General features: G+C 41.5%; 1 protein-coding gene across 2 annotated transcripts in view; it reads left to right on the forward strand.

Annotated features, from left to right (window-relative positions):
* The first annotated feature begins 9,944 nt into the window (after positions 1 to 9,944).
* GFPT1 (glutamine--fructose-6-phosphate transaminase 1) overlaps positions 9,945 to 20,769 on the forward strand; it is a 56,420-nt gene continuing 45,595 nt past the window's right edge. For both annotated transcript variants that reach the window (XM_060659336.3, XM_060659339.3), the window contains exons 1-2: positions 9,945 to 10,139; positions 20,544 to 20,651. In XM_060659336.3, the coding sequence (XP_060515319.1) occupies positions 10,133 to 10,139; positions 20,544 to 20,651 (115 nt within the window). In that variant the 5' untranslated portion in view covers positions 9,945 to 10,132. The remainder of the gene's footprint in view (positions 10,140 to 20,543; positions 20,652 to 20,769) is intronic.

A 20,769-nucleotide genomic window follows, 5' to 3' on the forward strand; every position in this document is an offset into this window, starting at 1 on the left:
ATTGTGATGTGACCAGGGAAGGTAGGTCCCACCTCAGGGGATAAATTATAAGTAATCTAAACCAGCCATTTTAACTCCTTTTCTCTTTGCCAGTCATTTGTCTAGGTGTGGACATACGACACAGCTCTCACCAAGGAGCTGGAAGAGAGGGTCTAATGACATGTTTTAAAATTTTTTTTTAATGTTTATTTATTTTTTAGAGAGAGAGAGTCAGAGTGTGAGTGGGGGAGGGGAAGAGAGAGAGGGAGACACAGAATCTGAAGCAGGCTCCAAGCTCCCAGCTGTCAGCACAGAGTCTGAGGTGGGGCTCAAACGCACAAACCGTGAGATCATGACCTGAGCTGAAGTCGGATGCTTCACCGACTGAGCCACCCAGGCGCCCCTAATGGCGTGTTTTTAAAAGATTTTCTTCCCTAATTAAAGAGATAGTTAATTTGCGTAAAGAAGGCTGTTTCCCCATCAATTACTTCCTTTCCTGCTTGATATACTGTAGAATGAAGACTCGATGTCTAAAGCTTTGACAGTCAACTTGGCATCATGAAAAGCCGGTCCACTGAGAATGGCAAAGAGGAAGGAAAAGAGGCCTGGATCCTTGAGGACATTATTGACCTTTGAGCTAGCCTGGGAACCACCCATTTTCAGAGTATCATGTGAGATAAGAGGTTTCTTGTTATTAACAACTACTGTTGTCAGGTATTCTGTCACTTGAGGCTGACTGCCTTCTAACAAAGAACCTTGGTAAAACATGGAGGACTTGGTACCTGATTTTACTGCTTTATTTTTTGGCAGATAGTGCCAAATACCAATCTTAAAACAAATTGGGGCACCTGGGTGGTTCAGTCGGCTAAGTGTCCAACTTCGGCTGAGGTCATGGTACCGGGGGTTCTTGGGTTTGAGCCCCGCATCGGAGCCTAGAGCCTGCTTCAGATTCTGTGTCTCCTTCTTTCTCTGCCCCTCCCCCACTTGAGCACACATGCACATATTCCCCCCCTCTCAAAAATAAACATTAAAAAAAGAAAATAAATTATTTTTAAATTGAGCCATGTTTTTAATCAAAGATTAATGTAGAGGTGTGGTTTTATCAGGTAAAAGCTTTTATTTTGGATGTTTAAGTTACACTTAATATTCTCCTAAATAGTCCCAAAGAAAGGAAGTAATAATCACCATTAGTTGTGTTTGGTGAACACAAAAATTAATCCCCCCAAATGTAGAAAATCTTGCAATAATTATTGAAAACACTTTGCAAATATGGGACATTTCAATAGGTATTTGAAACTAAGATCATTGGCTAAGAGTCAGCCAAGCACTTGGAGGATTTTTCGCTAATGAAAATTAGGATGGGGCCCTATCCAGAATGACAAGGAACAAAATATTTAAAAATAGCAAACTTTCATTGGCATTCACTATGTGACAAACACTATTCTAAGCACCTTACATTTATGAAATCATTTAATCCTATGAGATCGGTAACTATTATTGTCCCCATGAGGCCCAGGGAGAAGTACATTTTCCATTGCCATACAACTTCAGTGGAAAAAGCCAGGAACATGAACCCTGGCATTCTGGCTGCAGAGCCTATGTGCATTGCTACTATACTATTTTGCCTTAAGGGGATTGGACCCACATACCCCTCCTGAGTATTCCTACCTGAGAGAGGAGAGAGCATTCCTTGTCTTCATAGCCGCTGCTTTTTAGTGGGCCAAGTCTTTTCCATCTTTTATTTGCTCCTGACCCTGAGCGGGCCAAAGTGGTGGTATGTGCGTGTGTGTCCTTTTTGTCTTGTTTTTTGTTTTTTGTTTTCCTTTTCCCAGCAATATGAAGCTAGCTGCTCTTCAGTCCAGTGGGAATTTACATCCCTTTGGGAAAAACCAGCTTTATGCTTACATTTCCCCACAGCAGAGTTATCTGTGGAATCTCCACAGGGTGCTTGCAGGCTCTGCACAAGTGCCTTTGTGTCCCCTGAAAGAAACTAGAAAATATATTTTTCTTTTTCTGTCACCTTACATTTTTAGTGCTCTTTCAGCTCTAGGCACCTCCCTGAATGGTCTGCTTCCATTCCAGCTCTGGTCACTTCCTACAGAACAGAAATAGTACGTAGGACTAGTTAATCTCATAGTTCCCCATTTGTGGACAATTTTTTGGCAGTAGAATGAGTTTCCTTCTAGCAGAGCTAGAAAGCTCTGCCCTAGGTTCCGCCTACCAGGAAAATTTGGAGGCACCCCAGAGAGGAATATAGGGGAGTATACTAGTTCTAGTCGGAGTCCGCATCTTTTATTCCTAAACCTGAGGTTTCCTAGCAGAGCAGTCAAGGCTGTGTTCATCTGCTATAGTGGGCATCTTTTGTTTGTGTCTTCCAGGTGTCCCTTCTTCATTTTCTTAGCAACACCTTCCCCTTTCCTTTAAGGAAAAGGAGTCTATGCGGTGCTGATAGGACTGTCTGATCACAGCGTCCTACCCTCTGCCACAGGAGTGAGTGGGGTATAGGAGTCTGTACTGGACTGATTAGAATCCTTGCCTAGAATATGAAAAGGGAGGATGGAGGAATAGCCTCTCTCCCCTTGGATTGTAAGCTGTTAACATGTGATTCCAGAGTTGTTTGCGGGTCATTTCCCTGTACATAAGGTCAGGGAGAGGATCAAAGAGAGTTCTGACAACACTGTTTTTGTCTCTGGATATAGGTGTGCCTGAAGCTGTATCCCTGTCCTTTCCAATGACATTAGCCAATAAATCCCCTCTTCACCTACCTGGAGGGGATTTCTGTTATTTGTCATTGAGAGGTATCCTTTAGAAATTAAAAGTACATATATTCAGCCTTGAGGAAATCAGTAAGATCAACTTTAAGTCGATGTATTAGGGTTTTCCAGAGAAACAAAACAAATTGTATGTATGAATGTATGTATCTCCATCTATCTATCTATCTATCTATCTATCTATCTATCTATCTTTATCTCAAGGAATTGGCTCATGTAATTATGGAGGCTGGCAAGTCTGAAATTTTCAAGGTGGGCTGTCAGGCTGGAGACCAGGGAAGAGCCAGTGTTGTAGTTCAAGTTCAAAGGCTATCTGCTGGCTAATTCCTTCTTATTCAAGGGAGGTCAGTCTTTTGTTCTATTCAACTGATTGGATGAGGCGCACCTACATTATAAAGAGCAATCTGCTTTACTCAAAGTCTACTGATTTAAAGCTTTTTTTTTGTTTTTGTTTATTTTGAAAGAAAGTGTGAGAAAATGTGCCTGAGTGGGGGAGGGGCAGAGAGAGAGAGGGAGAGAGAGAATCCTAGCATACTCTGCACTGTTGGCGTGGAGCCTGATGAAGGGCTCGAACCCATAAATTGCAAGATCATGACCTGAGCTGAAGTCAAGACTCAGACGCCCAACCAACTGAGCCACCCAGATGCCCCCAAGGTCCACTGATGTAAATATTAATCTCATCCAAAAGCACCTTCACATAAACATCCCGAATAGTGTTTGACCAAATATCTGGGCATTGTGGCTCAGCCAAGTTGATACATAAAATTAACCATTACAGTGGATAAAGTTTGCTTTCATTACCAACTTATTTCTGATTCCTTCTTCCATATCTTAGCCCCCTCTCTCCACACTATCATACTCAATTCCACATGCCCTTATGTTGTCCCTTTCTTGCCCAGTGTCATGAACCAAGGTGATCTGTCCACATCTGACCTCTTACTGATTTCAGAATCAACTTCATCCTCATCAAAACTCTCATTTCCTTAGTGACCTTTTCATACCTGATATCCAAATGAAAACTAATTCTATAGGTAGTGTCACTGTAAAGTGTTACTAGATGATAATGATATAATGTATATCTCCTGGGGAAAGGGGAGGTGCTCTGCATTAAATGTAGAAGTACAGATAGTTTAAGCAAGGTGATAGGTAAGGAGCAGAGGTAATTCTGGATGAGGGAACTTTTTGGTGCCCTTAAGACCTCATTTTGTGACTATCTAGTTCTCTATAGTCATTCCCTAACTATTTAACATCTGGTTTCCTTTTTTTCTCTTTTTTTTTTTTTTTTTTTGTAGTTTTATGGTTTTATATGACATGCACATAAGCTGTCTGTTCCTTTTCTTCTCTGCACAGCCTGGCGTTGGGATTGGTGATTTTGATGGCCAGCTGGGCTGCTCTTTCCACAATGGCTTTGTGGTTCTTGGAGGAGACATTGTGAAATCCCTGCACAGTGAGATTTGTTGCACATCAGCAACACTTCAAGCTCCTTGACGTTGACCAGGAACTTCCGGAAGTCACTAGGCAGCATGTGCTTTGTCTTCTTGTTGCTCCCGTAACCAATGTTGGGCATCAAGATCTGGCCCTTGAGTCTTCTGTGCACTCTATTGTCAGTGCCTCTGGGTTTCTGCCAGTTGTGCTTAATTTTGATATATCAGTCTAACTGGCGCTGAATGAACTTCTTGGTCCTCTTTTTAACAATTTGGGCTTCACCAGAGGTCTGAGGATGGCCATGATGCTGAGTAGGAGATGGTTGCCACTTCCACAGGAAGTGCTAAGGAAAAGAAGAGCTGGTCTCCTTTATAATGCTTCCTTTCAAAAAGGAGCAAATGCAAAGATGGAGGAGAATCATAGGCCTTTTTTAGGGAACTTCGGTAGACCTGGACCATAAGACACTTGACTAGAGGGGTGGGAAATGATGCTGATCAAACTGGCAGGAATGAAGTCCTGAGTGACTATGTGTGTGTACATAGGGGTCTGGACTTAATCTTGCAGGTGGAGGATACCCACAGAACTTGAAGCATGGAGAAACAGAATCAGATTTGTGTTTTTGAAAGGTCACTTTGGTGTGAAGGTATGTATGATGAATTGGGATGATGGTGGAACCAAAGGGGTTCACTTAAGAGGTCTTTCTGAGGCCTTGACTGCTGCCTTTTGTTCTTGTGTCCATTTCTTCTATCTCATAGGTGTCAGTGATTTCACCTGTTTCTTTTTCCTTGGATACCACCATCTTCTCTGAACACTGGGGTACATTTCTCCACTAAAAATCAGGACATTTGTGTCCCTGTTCCCCACATTCTTGTCTTGCACAGGCCTTTCTTTTTAAATTGAGATATAACAGACATATTAGTTTCAAGTATACAACAGAATGATTTGATATGTGTATATATTGCAAAACATCGCCACAATAAGAAATCTTAACACCCATCACCAAACACAGTTATAATTTTTTTCCTATGAGGCAAGATTTTAAAAAATTTTTTAAATGTTTATTTTTGAGAGCAATCGAGAGAGAGAAAGAGAGAGACAAAGCGTGAGCAGGGGAGGGGCAGAGAGAGAGGGAAACACACAATCTGAAGCAGCTCCAGGCTCTGAGCTGTCAGCACAAGAGCCCAACGCGGGCCTTGAACTACAAACCTTGAGGTCATGACCTGAGATGAAGTTGGATGCTTAAATGACTGAGCCACCCAGGTGTCCCCCTGTGATGCAGACTTTTAAGATCTACTGTCTTAGCAACTTTCAAATATACAATACAGTATTACTCAGTATAGTTGTCATCCTGTACATTACATCCCCAAGACTTATAACTGGAAGTTTGTATCTGTATCTAGGACTTTTAAATTCTAATAATTTTATTGCTGTTCATTATTGGAATTCAAATAAGGGAAACAAAATTCACAAACATGGCATTTAAAAATCTTATAAAGTATTTTATTATTTAAAAAAATTTTTTTTAATGTTTATTTTTGAGAGACCGAGACAGAGATTGAGCATGGGAGGAACAGAGAGAGGAGATACTTTCTGAAGCAGGCTCCAGGCTCTGAGCTGTCAGCACAGAGCCTGACATGGGGCTCGAACCCACAAACTGTGAGATCATGACCTGAGCCAAAGTCAGATGCTTAACTGCCTGAGACACCCGGGCACCCCTTATAAGGCTATTTTAATTATGGTTCTCCATTTCTTTAGAAATGGCAGCTGGAAGCCATGATGGCCTTCTGCTCATCAGGCTGTAGCGCATGGAGGAGACCAAGAGCCATCAGGTTTAACAGGACAAATCTGTGAACAGGGAAACAGACTTACATAAAGAGATGATGAATGCGCCCTCCTTACCATTCCTGTTTTTTTTTTTTTTTTAAGTACAGTTTAGAATTTTTGATGAGGAGAATCAATATCTTCAGATGTTTGAATTAGACCCAGATGTTCCCTTTCCTTCACAGAAAATTTATTTTCTTCTCCAGCCCCTAGTCCCAAAGGTCCAGCTAAGGCAAAGCTCTATAGAGATGGGGGTCAGACAAACAGAGTTCTTTCACATTAGTGTCTTGAATGGAGCATAGTTATAAAGGGCTCTTTGTTGCACTGGGTTAGGAAAATATTGGCTTTCAAAGTTTCTCTCAACCTCCTTCTTGCCATACAGCCTGATGGGCAGAAGGCCATCAAGGCTTCCAGTTGCCTTTTATAAAGAAATGGAGAACCAACAGTATTATTAACTATAGTCACCAAGGAGTCAAAGTATGATTCCAGTGTCTGAACAACACCTTTCTGCACTGCTACCAAACCTGCTGATGCCACAAAGAAAGTGCTGGCAGTACCACCACAGTTCTCATGTTCAAACTAAGATACTATTGAACCTCTTGCTTTTCTCTTGTTTGTTACCTTGACTCCTTGGTAATATCGCTGTGGTCTCACTAGAAACTCTTGGATGAAGGTTCTGAGGCTAAGATGTACATTTGCAGTGTTTTACGTCTTGAAGTAAGAAATGTGTTGTCTGTTAACAAACAGCTGTTTTTTTTTAAACTTTGGGGTTATTTAAGGACCTGTTTAAGGGCCTGAAATGTTAAAGGGCTCTTAGGTGATAAATACTTTGATTAGTGAAATGTTATATTTTTCAGCCTCTCCTTGAGGCAACTAATAAAAAGGCATTTTTTTCCCTCTAAGAAAATCTGAAAAGTCCTTTGTTCACTTGATCATATAACCAACCATAGGGAGTCAGTTCTGCTAAGAAATACGGCTCTTTTTTCACTCATTGAAAAACATGTTTTTAAAGATTTTTTCAATTCTTTTTTTAAATTTATTTTTTAAAATTAAAGTTAGTTAGCATATAGTGCAACAATGATTTCAGGAGTAGATTCCTTAATGCCTTTTACTCATTTAGCCCCTCCCCCTCCCCAACCCCTCCAGTAACCCTGTTTGTTCTTGATATTTAAGAGTCTCTTATGTTTTGTCCCACTCCCTGTTTTTATATTATTTATGTTTCCCTTCCCTTATATTCATCTGTTTTGTATCTTAAAGTCCTCATATGAGTGAAGTCATATGATTTTTGTCTTTCTCTGACTAATTTCACTTAACATAATACCCTCTAGTTCCATCCACATAGTTGCAAATGGCAGGATTTCATTCTTTTTGATTGCCGAGTAATACTCCATTGTAGATATATACCACATCTTCTTTATCCATTCATCCATCGATGGACATTTGGGCTCTTTCCATACTTTGGAAGCACTATTGTTGATAGTGCTGCTGTAAACATGGGGGTGCATGTGCCCCTTCAAAACATCACACCTGCATCCCTTGGATAAATACCTAGTAGTGCAATTGCTGGGTTGTAGGGTAGTTCTATTTTTAATTTTTTGAGGAAACTCCATACTGTTTTCCAGAGTGGCTGCACCAGTTTGCATTCCCACCAGCAGTGCAAAAGAGATCTTCTTTCTTCACATCCTCACCAACATCTGTAACATGTTGCCTGAGTTGTTAATGTTAGTCATTCTGACAGGTGTGAGGTGGTATCTCATTGTGGTTTTGATTTGTATTTCCCTGATGGTGAGTGATGTTGAGCATTTTTTCATGTATCTGTTAGCCATCTGGTTGTCTTCTTTGGAGAAGTGTCTATTCATGTCTTTTGCCCATTTTTTCACTGGATTATTTGTTTTTTCGGTATTGAGTTTGGTAAGCTCTTTATAGATTTTGGGTACTAACCCTCTATCCAATATGTCATTTGCAAATATCTTCTCCCATTCTGTCAGCTGCCTTTTAGTTTTTCTGTTTCCTTTGCTGTGCGGAAGCTTTTTATTTTGATGAGGTCCCAACAGTTCATTTTTGCTTTTGTTTCCCTTGCCTCTGGAGATGTGTTGAGTAAGAAGTTGCTATGGCCAACGTCAAAGAGGTTTTGCCTGCTTTCTCCTTGAGGATTTTGATGGCTTCTTGTCTTACATTTAGGTCTTTCATCCATTTTGAGTTTATTTTTGTGTATGGTGTAGAAAGTGATCCAGATTCATTTTTCTGCGTGTCACTGTCCAGTTTTCCCAGCACTACTTGCTGAAGAGACTATCTTTATTCCCTTGTATATTCTTTCCTGCTTTGTTAAAGATTAGTTGGCCATAAGCTTGTGGGTCCATTTCTGGGTTCTCTATTCTGTTCCATTGATCTGAGTGTCTGTTTTTGTGCCGTACCATACTGTCTTGATGATTACAGCTTTGTAATACAGCTTGAAGTCCGAAAGATTTTATTTTTTTAAGTAATTTCTTCTCCCAACGTGGGACTCAAACCCACAGCGCCAACGTCAAGAGTCTCGTGCTCCACAGACTGAGCCAGCCAGGAGCCCCCAAAACATTTTTGATCTATTATTTTGTGCTAGGGTTTATACTAGGTGTTGGATATGCAAAAGCTTGGTCTAGCCTCAAGAAAATTAGCCCAGTAGGGAAATACACAAGAATGAGAGAGGTTAATACATGTCCTTAAATCTGTCTGAGGAGACAAGATAGATTTTCCCCAAGAAGTAGTAGCATTTAAGTAGAGGTGGGGTGGGGATTCCACAAAGAGAAACCGATGTGTACAAAATATTTGAGAATGCTGGCCCAGTTGGGAAACTGAGTAGCATTGTTGGAATGTAAAGTGCCGGGAGGTGGGTAGAAAGACAGCAAATGTGAGGCAAGGCCAGCTATCTGGGGTCAGAAGTCCATGCCATGTTCTGTATGCCAGTCAAGTTTTTATTTGATTCCAATCTGGAGCCATTAATAGTTATGATAACCATCTACATTTGACTAAAGATACCATTTAAATCTTCCTAGAGCAAATGCTTGAGTAATAAATTCTCAAAAACATCATCTCTCTCTGATTAAGTCTGTCTTGGCAGGACCGGTGCATTAATTCACAGAATTAATCGTCAGTGAGTCAAATGTAAGGCTGTCAAATCTAAGCAATTACTAGTCTTCTCAGGTGGGCCGTCAGAAGTCTGGGCCAGCAGAGTTTCATAAGTCCAGGAGCAGTGTTGTATCGTTTTGCCTTACATTTCCCCACCCTACCCCCTCTGCAAAAAAACTGGGGGTTAGGGAGGCAATGGATGAGGGTGAGGATAGGGTGAGGAGGGCGTTTAGAGGCCAAGCATATTACATAGAGCTTAAGTAGGTAACTGAATTGCCTGTCACCCGAAAGACTGGCCAAACCTGAATGGCGCTTTGCATCAAGAATTTTGATACCTTTCCTCCCTACTTCGCTCAATTTTCTTTGCGATTTTTCTGCAGCCTTATGTTCCTTTTCCATCCTGACTTGTTTATTTGTCCCTCGGGATCCCTTTTTTCAGGCCTCCCGCTTTCTTCCTCCTTTTTCCGCCGCTTCGTGGGGTGCCGGAGCCTGGGGCCTTGGGCTGCATTGGGCGCGTGCTCCAAGGCTATTTGCTTTGCTAACAATTCCATCCTGTTTCCTTAACGCCCGTCTTTCCCTGCCAGCCACCGAGTTTCTGCCTCCCCCACAGCGTGGTTCCTCCAGCTGCTCGCCTGGGGGCCAGGCGGCTCAAGGAACTCCAAGCGGATGCGGCCGCTGGCTGGTGCCACGTCTTCGCCGCCAGCAAGCCAGCGCCTGCGTGGGCTCGGGGGCGGGGCGGGGCGGCGCGGGGAGGCGGGAGCTACGCGTGAGCGGCGCGGACGCGGCCCAATGGGATTCGCGGGAGGCGGCGGCGGCGGCGCGGTGCGCGCCGAGGGGCGGGGCCCGTCGGCAGTTGCTGGCGAGCCCGGGAGGCCGAGAAGGCTGTCGTTGCCTCGGCCGTCGCATCCCCGAGGGAGTCGTGATCGCGTGCCCCCGACCCCCAAGCTCGCCGATCGCCCCCGAGGCTCCTGTGTACGCACCTGACCTCGCCAGCCGCTCGCCGCTCGCCTGCGGACCGTGCCTTCTGCATCATGTGCGGTAAGGGGGCTGCGGGCGGGGGGCGTGTTGCGGGGCGGTGCTGGGGTGCGGTGCGGGCGCAGCCGAGGCCGGAGGCGCTGGCGGGAGCCGGAGTGGGGAGGGTGTGAAGTCTGGGTGCTGGGTGCGGAGGCCGGCCTGTGCGAGCGGGGGTGGGGGTGGTGGACCTAGTAGGGCACCTGAGAGGAGGGCGGGCCCTAGAGGGGATCTGGGGGGCCAAAGGGACCGGTTTTGCGCGGAGAAGGGAAACAGAAGGTAGATAAATGTCTTGGAAAAGGAGAGAGGGTAGAGGGAACTGAAGTGTGGAGGGGTTTGCCTTCAAAAGAGTACATCAGGTGAGTGAGGCAACCTGTGGAACATCAGGTGAGATCTCTCGAACTTATCTTACATTCTTCTAGGATTTATCTTTTAAATACATTTATTTTTAGTTGCTTTCTTTCGGGCAGGCCCAGTAGAAGACAGAACTATACATAGCTAGAGCTACGACAATGGCATTATAATACACAGTCTTACTTCCTGCTACTCCCTGTCTCAACAGAAACCATTGCTAATCAATAAGTTGGTGAATGGGCTTAGACCTAATCCTCTAGTGGAAGAGACCTGAAAGTGACCATAACATGCTTTATCACGTGCATTTGCACCCATTTAAAACACTTACCTATGAACAGTGTTGGTGCACATTTAATAAATGTTTTATCAAGAGCAGTTAAAACATAGGTCCTTTTATGCTATGTTTTGAGACTTAGTAGTTTTATTGTTACCTAAAACTGGTAGTAAAGGGAACTGTCAGAATTATATCTGAAATGATTGATAAGCACTCAAATAGGTATTAACTTGGCCATTGTCAGTAAAAATAATTGTATTCTTACCTCTTTCATTGAAATTTACAACTAACCTTATCCCTGGAAGAAGGAGTGCTTTTTTAAGAAGGGAAGTAGAATTGTAATGGAATTGAAGCTATCTGGGAAACTTATTCTTTATAGCCTTTTGGAAGAATACCCTAGAGGAGGTAGCTTGTACTCATTAGTTTATATTTTTCCTGTATTTAACTTTATGCTAATTTCAGCTTCTGAAAATAAGGAGCAGGTTTAGAGTAGATTAAAAAAAAAAACCTCAAAAACAGAAACATCTATAAATAGTTTCTGAAATTATTGGATTGGAGCTGACTTTACGATCATGTACACTTTTGTTATGTCTGATTAGTAGAGTGGCTTTGAAAAACACATTAGTTTGTAGTTGTGAAGTAGTGAATTTGCAAAACTGGCTAATCCCCAAGATGACTTTTCCTGAATGATGAGGTGTGAGCCTAGTTAAATACCAGGCTTTCTGCTTGCAGGTCATCTTGTTCCAGGAAAAAAGGGAGTCTGAGTACCATAAAAGAAAAAGTCAGATTTGCTTTAGAAAGGTTCAGATAAGGGTGAGGCTGTGAGGGTGGAGACTAGATAAGTAAGAGTTTTCACACAGCCAACATCCCCATTCCATAGAGTTTTACTGTTGAGGAAACCGATGGGTTGTAAAGAAGTAGTATTTTGGGGGGATGGGTGGGAGGGGAAAGTGGGTGATTGGCATTGAGGAGGGCACCTGTTGGGATGCCCCAATTGGTTTATTGTATGGAAACCAATTTGACAAATTTCATATTAAAACAACAACAACAAAAAGTAGTATTGGAAGCATTTCTAAGGTCCTGCTTGTAACCCAGAACAGAGTTTTGCATGATTCTAGGAACGAGGTTCAGAATGTATTTCCTTTTTAATGTAAATTCTAAACTGAACTGTTAAGACATGGTCTTTATATTCTTCCCGCATCTCAATCATTGAAATAAAATTTCTAGACAGAGGAAGTGAGTGGGAATGAAATTAGATGGGAAAATTTAGAAGTTTCTTTTTTCCATGTTATTTTAATTCCAGTACAGTTAATATACAGTATTATATTAGTTCCAGCTGTACGATATAGTGATTCAACAATTCCATACATCACCCAGTGCTCATCACAGACGGGTACCCTCCTTAATCTCCAGTACCTATTTTACCCATCCCCCCACTCATAGTTTTACCTTCTGATTACCTGCTGCCTAGTTTTCCCAAAAGATTATTTTGTTTCAACACTGTAAAATGTTGAAGCAGAAGAATGAAGATTTTGTGATACGCTTTTTCCAATCAGATGTACTGATAAGACTGTCATAATGTTTACCAGCTTGTGTTGGGATGTTAATAGTGTTGCTCAGGAAAAAAAAGATTCTATGGTCAAGTAAATGAGGTAAGCAATAGATTAAACAGTGTTGAACTGGCTGTTTTTATTGGAGAGTTTCTTGGAACCTTTAGTGGGCTATTAAGTGTTGTGAATCTCCTAGAGAATAGTGTGCCTGTTTTCCAAATTTATTTTATCTTCTTATTCTTGGTTCTTAGAATACATTTTGTCCTTTTTTTTTTTTTAATATTTTTTTAAGTTTATTTATTTTTGAGACAGAGAGAGACAGAGCATGAACGGGGGAGGGTCAGAGAGAGAGGGAGACACAGAATCGGAAGCAGGCTCCAGGCTCTGAGCCATCAGCCCTGAGCCTGACGCGGGGCTCGAACTCACAGACTGCGAGATCGTGACCTGAGCTGAAGTCGGACGCTTAACCGACTGAGCCACCCAGGTGCCCCCATTTTGTCCTTTTTTATTTGTACTACCCTTTGTTTTGGTGAGAGATGGAAAGTCACTTAAGCTACCCCTAACTTTTAGCAGATTTGCTGTTGTTTTTTTATAAATGTAGGGTAATACTGTTCTTTTCTTTTTTAAAAAAGGTTTTTAATACATTTTTTTAAATGTTTATTTATTTTGAGAACAAGAATGAAGGGGAGGGGCAGAGAGAGACTCCCAGGCAGACTCCATGCTGTCAGTGCAGAGCTCAGCGTGGGCTCAATCTTACCTTTCATGAGATCATGACCCGAGCTGAAATCAAGAGTCAGATGCTTAACCGACTGAACCACCCAGGCGCCTGGTTTTTTTATTAATAAAAACTGCATTTCTTTCTTTCTTTTTTTTAATGTTTATTTTTTGAGGGAGAGAGAGATAGAATGTGAGCAGAGGAGGGGCAGAGAGAGGGAGAGACACAGAATCCGAAGCAGGCTCCGGGCTCTGAGCTGTCAGCACAGAGCCCGATGTGGGTCTTGAACGCACGAACCATGAGATCATGACCTGAGCTGAAGATGGAAGCTCAGCCAATTGAGCCACCCAGGCCCCCCTCAAAACTGCATTTCTTAATTTAGTTTTCTGACTCTCTTTGTTCCTTTCGCGCTTTCAAAACAGTATTCTCCTCAGTAAGGAAAGCATGCTTGATCCAGTCACTGACACAGCACACATGGAATCACCACAGTCTCCGCTGACATGTTTTTTTCATTTTAGACAGTCTCTAAGAACTATAGGTCTCACAGCACAGACTCCTCAAAGTTGGCCTTGGCACACACCACATGTGGATTTTGGGGCTTTTCCAACCTCCTTGGTATAAAGGTAAACAGTTATATTACCAGGGGTTTGGGATAGCCTAGCATTGTTAAGAGGCTGTGTTATAGAATAGCCTATAGCGCTATGTCAAAGGCAGGACCATTCTGAATACCTCTAGACGTTGTCCCTGGAAGAGCAGGAATACCCTTCTGATCCAGTGGTGTATATAAATGGAATTTTGTAAATGAGGCCCTATTTAGACGCAGTAAGGGAGCTTATAATTTAAATCCTTGGGGCGCCTGGCTGGCTCAGTTGGTAGAGCATATAACTTTTGATCTCGGGGTTATGAGTTCGAGGCCCACATTGGGTATAGAGGTTACCTAAAAAATACCTTAGAAAGAAATAAAAGTATCCTGAAATGCCTCCTTAAAAAGATTTTTGTAATTGGGGTGCCTGCGTGGCTCAGTTGGTTAAGCGTCCGACTCTTTGTATTGGCTCAGCTCATGATCTCACAGTTCATGAGATTGGGCTCTGCACTGACAGCAAGGAGCCTGCTTGGGATTCTTTTTCCCTCTACGTGCGTGCATGCGCGCGCGCTTCCCCTCCCCCCCCCCCCCCCCCCCCCCCCCCGCCATAAACATTAAAAGAAAGATTTTTGCATTTATACTAAAAGCTTTGGAAGTAATTGAGGGATGCTGAGACTGGCCGCTAGGGTAAATCATAGAACCAGTACTATTAATATATTCTTAGAAATTATACTGGATATAAAGTAGTTGTGAAAGAAAATGATTAATTGCTTAGTAAGTATTTCCTCAGTTGTGTTCTCTGGAAGGGAGAAGTTAATAGGTGCTGGTTATGAGCAATAGAAGGTGGGAGAGTTTTATAACACAAGTGTGGGAAATTCGGCTTTTGGAGAGTCACAATTAGCAAGATTAAAGTTTCTAGAAAGTTCTAGAAATAAACCTGTTAACTTGAACCCAGTATTTCTTAAACCTTTAATTATGGAACATTTCTTTCACTTTGTCCCTATTTAGCATCCTGCAAAATGGTGTTCTTTTTCTGTGGTTTGGGAATTTTTGACTGTACGTTTCAAGTAGCTAGAAAGCATTAGAAGATATTTAAAGTGATGGCTTTATACTTGGTGCTTTGCCCTTCAGAGAGATGACTAAAATAAGGGAATTGCCTTCAAGGAATTGCTGTTGGATTGGAAGAAACAGTGAATACACCAGTGCAATACAAGGAATGCAACAGGTGTGGATGATACCAGGAATTTTTTGTTCATCATTCATTACCATGTTATAGACTACGAGTGGAATGAATAGAAATTCAGAGACTAGTTAGGCCAAGAATGTTTCAGGTAATGGGGCAGTACTCTTTTTTTTTTTTTTTTTTTTAAGTAATCTCTGTACCCAACGTGGGGCTCCAATTTACAATCCTCAAATCAAGAGTCACATGCCCTATCGACTGAGGCAGCCAGGCACCACAGGAGCAGTACTCTTATGTTGAGGAATAGTGCCAGCTGGTAGACTGTGAGAGATCTCATTGATGGCATTTACCCAACAGTGAATGGAGTCAGAAATAGGTTGAGAACTGTTGCCATGGGGTTTGAAAGAAGAAATAAAAATTCTAGGAAAAAGGGCCAAAAACCATATTTAGAGGCTGAAGAGTTCCAAAGTAGTGTATTGACTTGGACAGAGTCTGCAAAACAAGAAGAATGTCATTCATGTTTAATATTACAGAGAGAAATTGTATTTGGCTCTAAAGAAATTATTAGAAAACTTGCATGTATGAAGGCAGAGGGATCTGAGTTTGTATTGAGGAGGTGGGAGTATTGTGGAACTGAGGTCCCCTGATAGAGTTGAAGAGTTGAGTTCTAGCGCGGTGGTTCTTGACCTGTAAACTGTGAAGTTACTACAGGGCGTTCACTGCTTAATTCATACTTTAAGCCTTTTCTATAAAATTGTACAAAAGATGTTCTACATCATTGGATAATAAAAATTCAACCCACTATTATGTAGGGTCCTCAAAATATTTTGATGTTAATAAAAAGTTCTGTATGTAGAAAGTTGAGGAATCGCTTATCAAGAGTTATAACAGGTAGGAGAAACTGGCTTTCAGGGAGTAGTATGGGAAATGTTTCTCTATTTTGAGCTCATATAGAGGAATAAGGCACCTTGGAGTGGGTTTGCCATGAGGGGGGGACCTGTGCCTGGGAAAGTGAAGATGTTGCAGCCGTGTCTGATGAGCTCTTGCTGGTCCTTGAAAACCCAGGGGAGGGTGTGGATCTCTCTCTCACCAGACTGTATCCATATCCCTAGTAAGTCGATAAGGTGAACAGCCTCTGGCGTGTCGAACAATGTAGGAAGGATAAGAGAGTATATACTGTTAAGATGAAGATGAAAGCTTCAATTCTGTAGGTGAGGATCTACTAAAAATTGAGGAAGAAAGCGGGAAGAGAAATGGGGATAGGAGAATAGTCTAGATTCTAAGCTTTAGGATAATATCTGGAGAAGTTTGAAAGTTGGACCAGCAGTGAATTAACAGGGTTGGCCAGCAGTTGGGAGGGCCCCTACAGAAGTGGGCCTGAAATGGATGGACCTGAAGCGGATGGACTCTGCTGTAGGCCTGCTCGGGGACTCCGGAGTTAGAACACAGTGGGCCCAGAGGGGCTGGTTGTCAGGATGATGAAAAATTGTGGTGTGATGGGATTGGTTAGACAGAAGCGGGAGGGATGGAATGTTGGACGGTTTGCGGGCAGGAAGTACGTGCTTTTTTTCCAGAAAGATGATGCCATAGGTAGGCTGTGAGGGAGTGTGTAATTAGAGATGTCAGGGTTTAAACAGTGCTTTGAGTTCCAGAGTGTTAAATGTGTAAGAGAGAAGTGTTACACAGAGCTCCTTCCAGCGGCAGCGTGTATTTACAACAAAGTTGGGGATACTTGAACCAGCATTTTTGTAAATAGGGAAAAGATTTTAAACACTTAAAAAGCACTACTAATTGAAATTCCTCATTTTGTCATTCTATATGTTATAATTTTTTCTTGGTGTTTTCAGGATTGTAGAAAATGTTATCTCAAATATTTCCTCTTTTAAAGGACTCTTACCTGTAGAGTGTGCCTCTGTGATTATAGTGCTGAATATGTTTTATGACAAGCATCAAGTTGATGTGTATGTTTAATTACAGCATTATTTGTAACTGAAGAATCAGAAAAACCTCAACCAGGAGGGAAATGATTAGGTAAAATAAATCTATTAGGGAGTAGTGTGCAGCCATTAAATAGAATAGGGTAGATGCGTATATACTGACATAAAAAGATAGCCAACATCCTAAGAAACAGTATATATAGAGTCGTCACATTTATGTGTTAAAGAAGTGCCCTTTAAAGCTATGTACATCTAGTTTTATGTATGTATAGCTAAAGGACTGTACATATACAGAGGTTCATAGCTGAAGGATTCAGACAGTTTGTATGGGATTAACAGTGGATAGCTCCCTTGTATGGATATACACAATTTATCCTGTAGCATTTGTGTACTTTGAATCTTTAATGATGATTATGAATGGATTATAACTTTCAAAATGAAAGTTAAGTGGCATTGCAGATGGATTTTGATACAGAAAGTATAAAATTTAGAGAATGAATTTGAACACTTATCACTGGTAAATTATACTGTCTGAAGTCTCAAAATATTGAAGGTGTCAAGGGAAAAACCATGTAAAAGTATTCTCATTTATAAGGACATAAATTCAGTCAGGCATAGGAACTTTAATAATTTAATTAGTCAACTAAGTTGCATTCAGTTTTCATTTCAGTACCGTTTAACAGCCTTTCAACCAAGTGTGTCTGTGACCCAGGTTGCATCTGAATATTTTGTTAAGCAGGGTGCTCATTAGTACTTTTATGTCATTGACTTTAAGTTGCAATTTTCCAAGAATGATCCCTGTAGGTGCAAGCATCCACTTCATTTAGGGGGATATTTATTTCAAGAATATTCCATTAATAAATAAGAAAACTTATACTTGGGAAGCACATGGTGATAATAGGAGAGGAAAATCTGTGCTCCATAAAACTAGTGTGTGTGGTATTGAAGCAGTTACCAAAGAGTAGTGGAGAGTTGATTTTTAGGCTTTTAGTAGTTAATCTAAAGTAGAACTGTTTGTGGGAGGTTTGAGAAGACAAGTCAAAGACCTGAAATGGGGCTCATTCTAGTGATTTCTATGCGAATAAGCACCATTTTGAGTTATGAATGCCTCCCTTGCGAACATGTCCTGTATGCCTGATTGACTGGTTATTTGCCATTATATTTTCCCAGCTACCCCATGAGTACACATAACCCACCAATGCCAGCAGGTGCACTTGTCTCGGGCCAGGAGTCCTGGCGAGGGGCTGGTCTGTAAAATTGACAGGTTCAGTCTCTTTTATCTCTCGTTTCTCTAAGCACGGATGACTTAGATTAATCCCCTCCCCTCTGTGTTTTCTTTTTCCAGCTCTGTTACTTTGATCTTAGAAAACTTTTCTACATACGTTGTCCTTTTCTTCCTTTCAATTCCTGCCTGGTTATGTATGGAGAAATGTTGCTCTGACTTCTTCCTCTATGCCTCGTCTTCTTTTCTTTGTTCCAAAAGTGAGCTCCAAAATGACAGTGATAATTACCGATAATAGTAGTGCTTCCTCTCAAGGAAAAAGCAGGTTTTGAATTGGAACACGATATGTAGTATTTTATTGAATTTAAGATGCCACTGATTGGGAAGTGCTCCATTATTATATAGATCACGAAGAAAGAGAATATGAATGTCTTAAAATCAGTGCTGTCAATATCTAAAGCCCTGAAAAGTATTCTGAAGATGCTTTCAGAATATGATAGGCTAGATGATCTGATTGTCTTTACTAATGACAATCTTAACATCACTAATAAGGGACCTACGGACAGTATAAAATACATACGTACATTGTGAGTAATTCTTGCCCTCAAATTTTAACCTAACTCAATCAAGTCTTTAGATCTGTCTCCCAATCTACAGGAACTACAAGGAATAGAGGAATTGGTTAGATTCTTTCTAGCTTAAGCAATTAGACACAGCCAGAAGGTGAGACATTCAACAAGAAAATTGGCCTCAGCTTGCCAGTAAGTTGGTGTCTGGGGGGAAGACAGGGCAATAGGGGAGACCATTCTGGATTCAGAGAGACTTTTGAGACAGAACAATCAAATATGAGATGTGGTTGGCATTCCTCATGCTGTTGTTTTTAAAATGTGGACTTCTGGTGCGCCTGGGTGGCTCAGTCGGTTGAGGGTCGGACTTTGACTCGGGACGTGATCTCACGGGTTCATGCGTTCGAGCCCCGCGTCAGGCTCTGTGCTGACAGCTCAGAGCCTGGAGCCTGCTTCAGATTCTATGTCTCCCTCTCTCTCTGCCCCTCCCCCACTCATGCTCTGTCTCTCAAAAAAGAATAAATGGGGGCCCCTGGGTGGCCAGTTGGATAAGTGGTTGACTTTTGGTTTTGGCTCAGGTCATGACCTCATGGTTTGTGAGTTCAGGCCCCGAGTTGGGCTCTGCGCTCACAGTGCAAAACCTGCTTCAGATCCTCTGTCTCCCTCTTTCTGGCCCTGTCCTGCTCATGTGCTTGCTCTCTCTCTCTCTCTCTCTCTCTCTCAAATAAACATTAAAATTTTTTTTAAAAAGTGAATAAGCATATAAAAATTAAAAAAAAAATTTTAATGTATATTTATTTTTAAGAGTGAGAGAGACAGCGTGAGCAGGGGAAGGGCAGAGAGAGAGGGAGACACAGAATCCGAAGCAGGCTCCAAGCTCCGAGCTGTCAGCACAGAGTCCGACGCAGGGCTCAAACTCATGAGATGATGACCTGAGCCGGAGTCGGATGCCTAACTGACTGAGCCACCCAGATGCCCCTAAAGAATTATTTTTAATGTAGACTTCCTTTACCTATGTTCTACTGCTTGTTTTCTTTTCTGGTTCAGTTCACATTGTACTAGTCCTTTTTATTCTAATTTTGTTTTTTCCAAATAAGTACTCTTTTTTGTGAATTCTCAGTAGGTGTTAACATGTACCGTAATAGTTGTTTATCTTTGGTAGTATCTGGTGAACAAAAGATTCCAGCCATTTTCCCTTAAGGAAATATCTTAGTCCATTTTTCCCTATTATTAAATTATTTAGGTTTTATTTTTCACATCTTTGATATTTATAAGTTGTTTATTGTTACTGATATTGATACCAGGATCATTGGCTATAAGAAAAATTATTTCATCTATATAGTTTTGTAGGGTCCATGTGTTGCTTAAAATATTTCAGAAAATGTTTTAAACAATGCTCAATATATAGGACATAAACCACGAATTTGTTGATTGATTAATCTAAAAATTTTTTTTAAGTTTATTTATTTATCTTTGAGAGAGAGTGTGAGCAGGGGAGGGGCAGAGAGAGAGGGAGAGAGAGAATCCCAAGCAGGCTCCACCCTGTCAGCACAGAGACTGATGGGGCTGGAACCCACAAACCGTGAGATCATGACCTGAGCCAAAATCAAGAATTGGACACTTAACCAAATGAGCCACCCATGTGCCTCTCTTTTTTATTTTTATTTTTTTTTATTTTTTTATTTTTTTTTAAATTTTTTTTTCAACGTTTTTTATTTATTTTTGGGACAGAGAGAGACATAGCATGAACGGGGGAGGGGCAGAGAGAGAGGGAGACACAGAATCAGAAACAGGCTCCAGGCTCTGAGCCATCAGCCCAGAGCCTGACGCGGGGCTCGAACTCATGGACCGTGAGATCGTGACCTGGCTGAAGTCGGACGCTTAACCGACTGCGCCACCCAGGCGCCCCCCGCCTCTCTTTTTTAAAGATGACTCTAGCTTCATGTTTCTGCACATCTTAGACATAATTATGCAGATGAAGATTTTGTCATAATTGTGTCAATTTTGTTTCATTAGTCAAATTTTTTATTAAATATTTGTTCATTTGCAGGTATATTTGCTTACTTAAACTACCATGTTCCTCGCACAAGACGAGAAATCTTGGAGACCCTAATCAAAGGCCTTCAGAGACTGGAGTACAGAGGATATGATTCTGCTGGTATTTCCTTTTAAAAAAATATTATAGGTTCTACATGATTCTTGAATCTATATAAAGAGGTTTTGTTTGTTGCCTAGATTCTTTAGTAATGTTTATTTTTGAGTAAACATAAAAAGAA

The sequence above is a fragment of the Panthera onca genome, chromosome A3 (assembly GCF_046562875.1).
Source record: "Panthera onca isolate mPanOnc1 chromosome A3, mPanOnc1 haplotype 2, whole genome shotgun sequence".
In the NCBI taxonomy this organism is placed as follows: Eukaryota; Metazoa; Chordata; class Mammalia; order Carnivora; family Felidae; genus Panthera; species Panthera onca.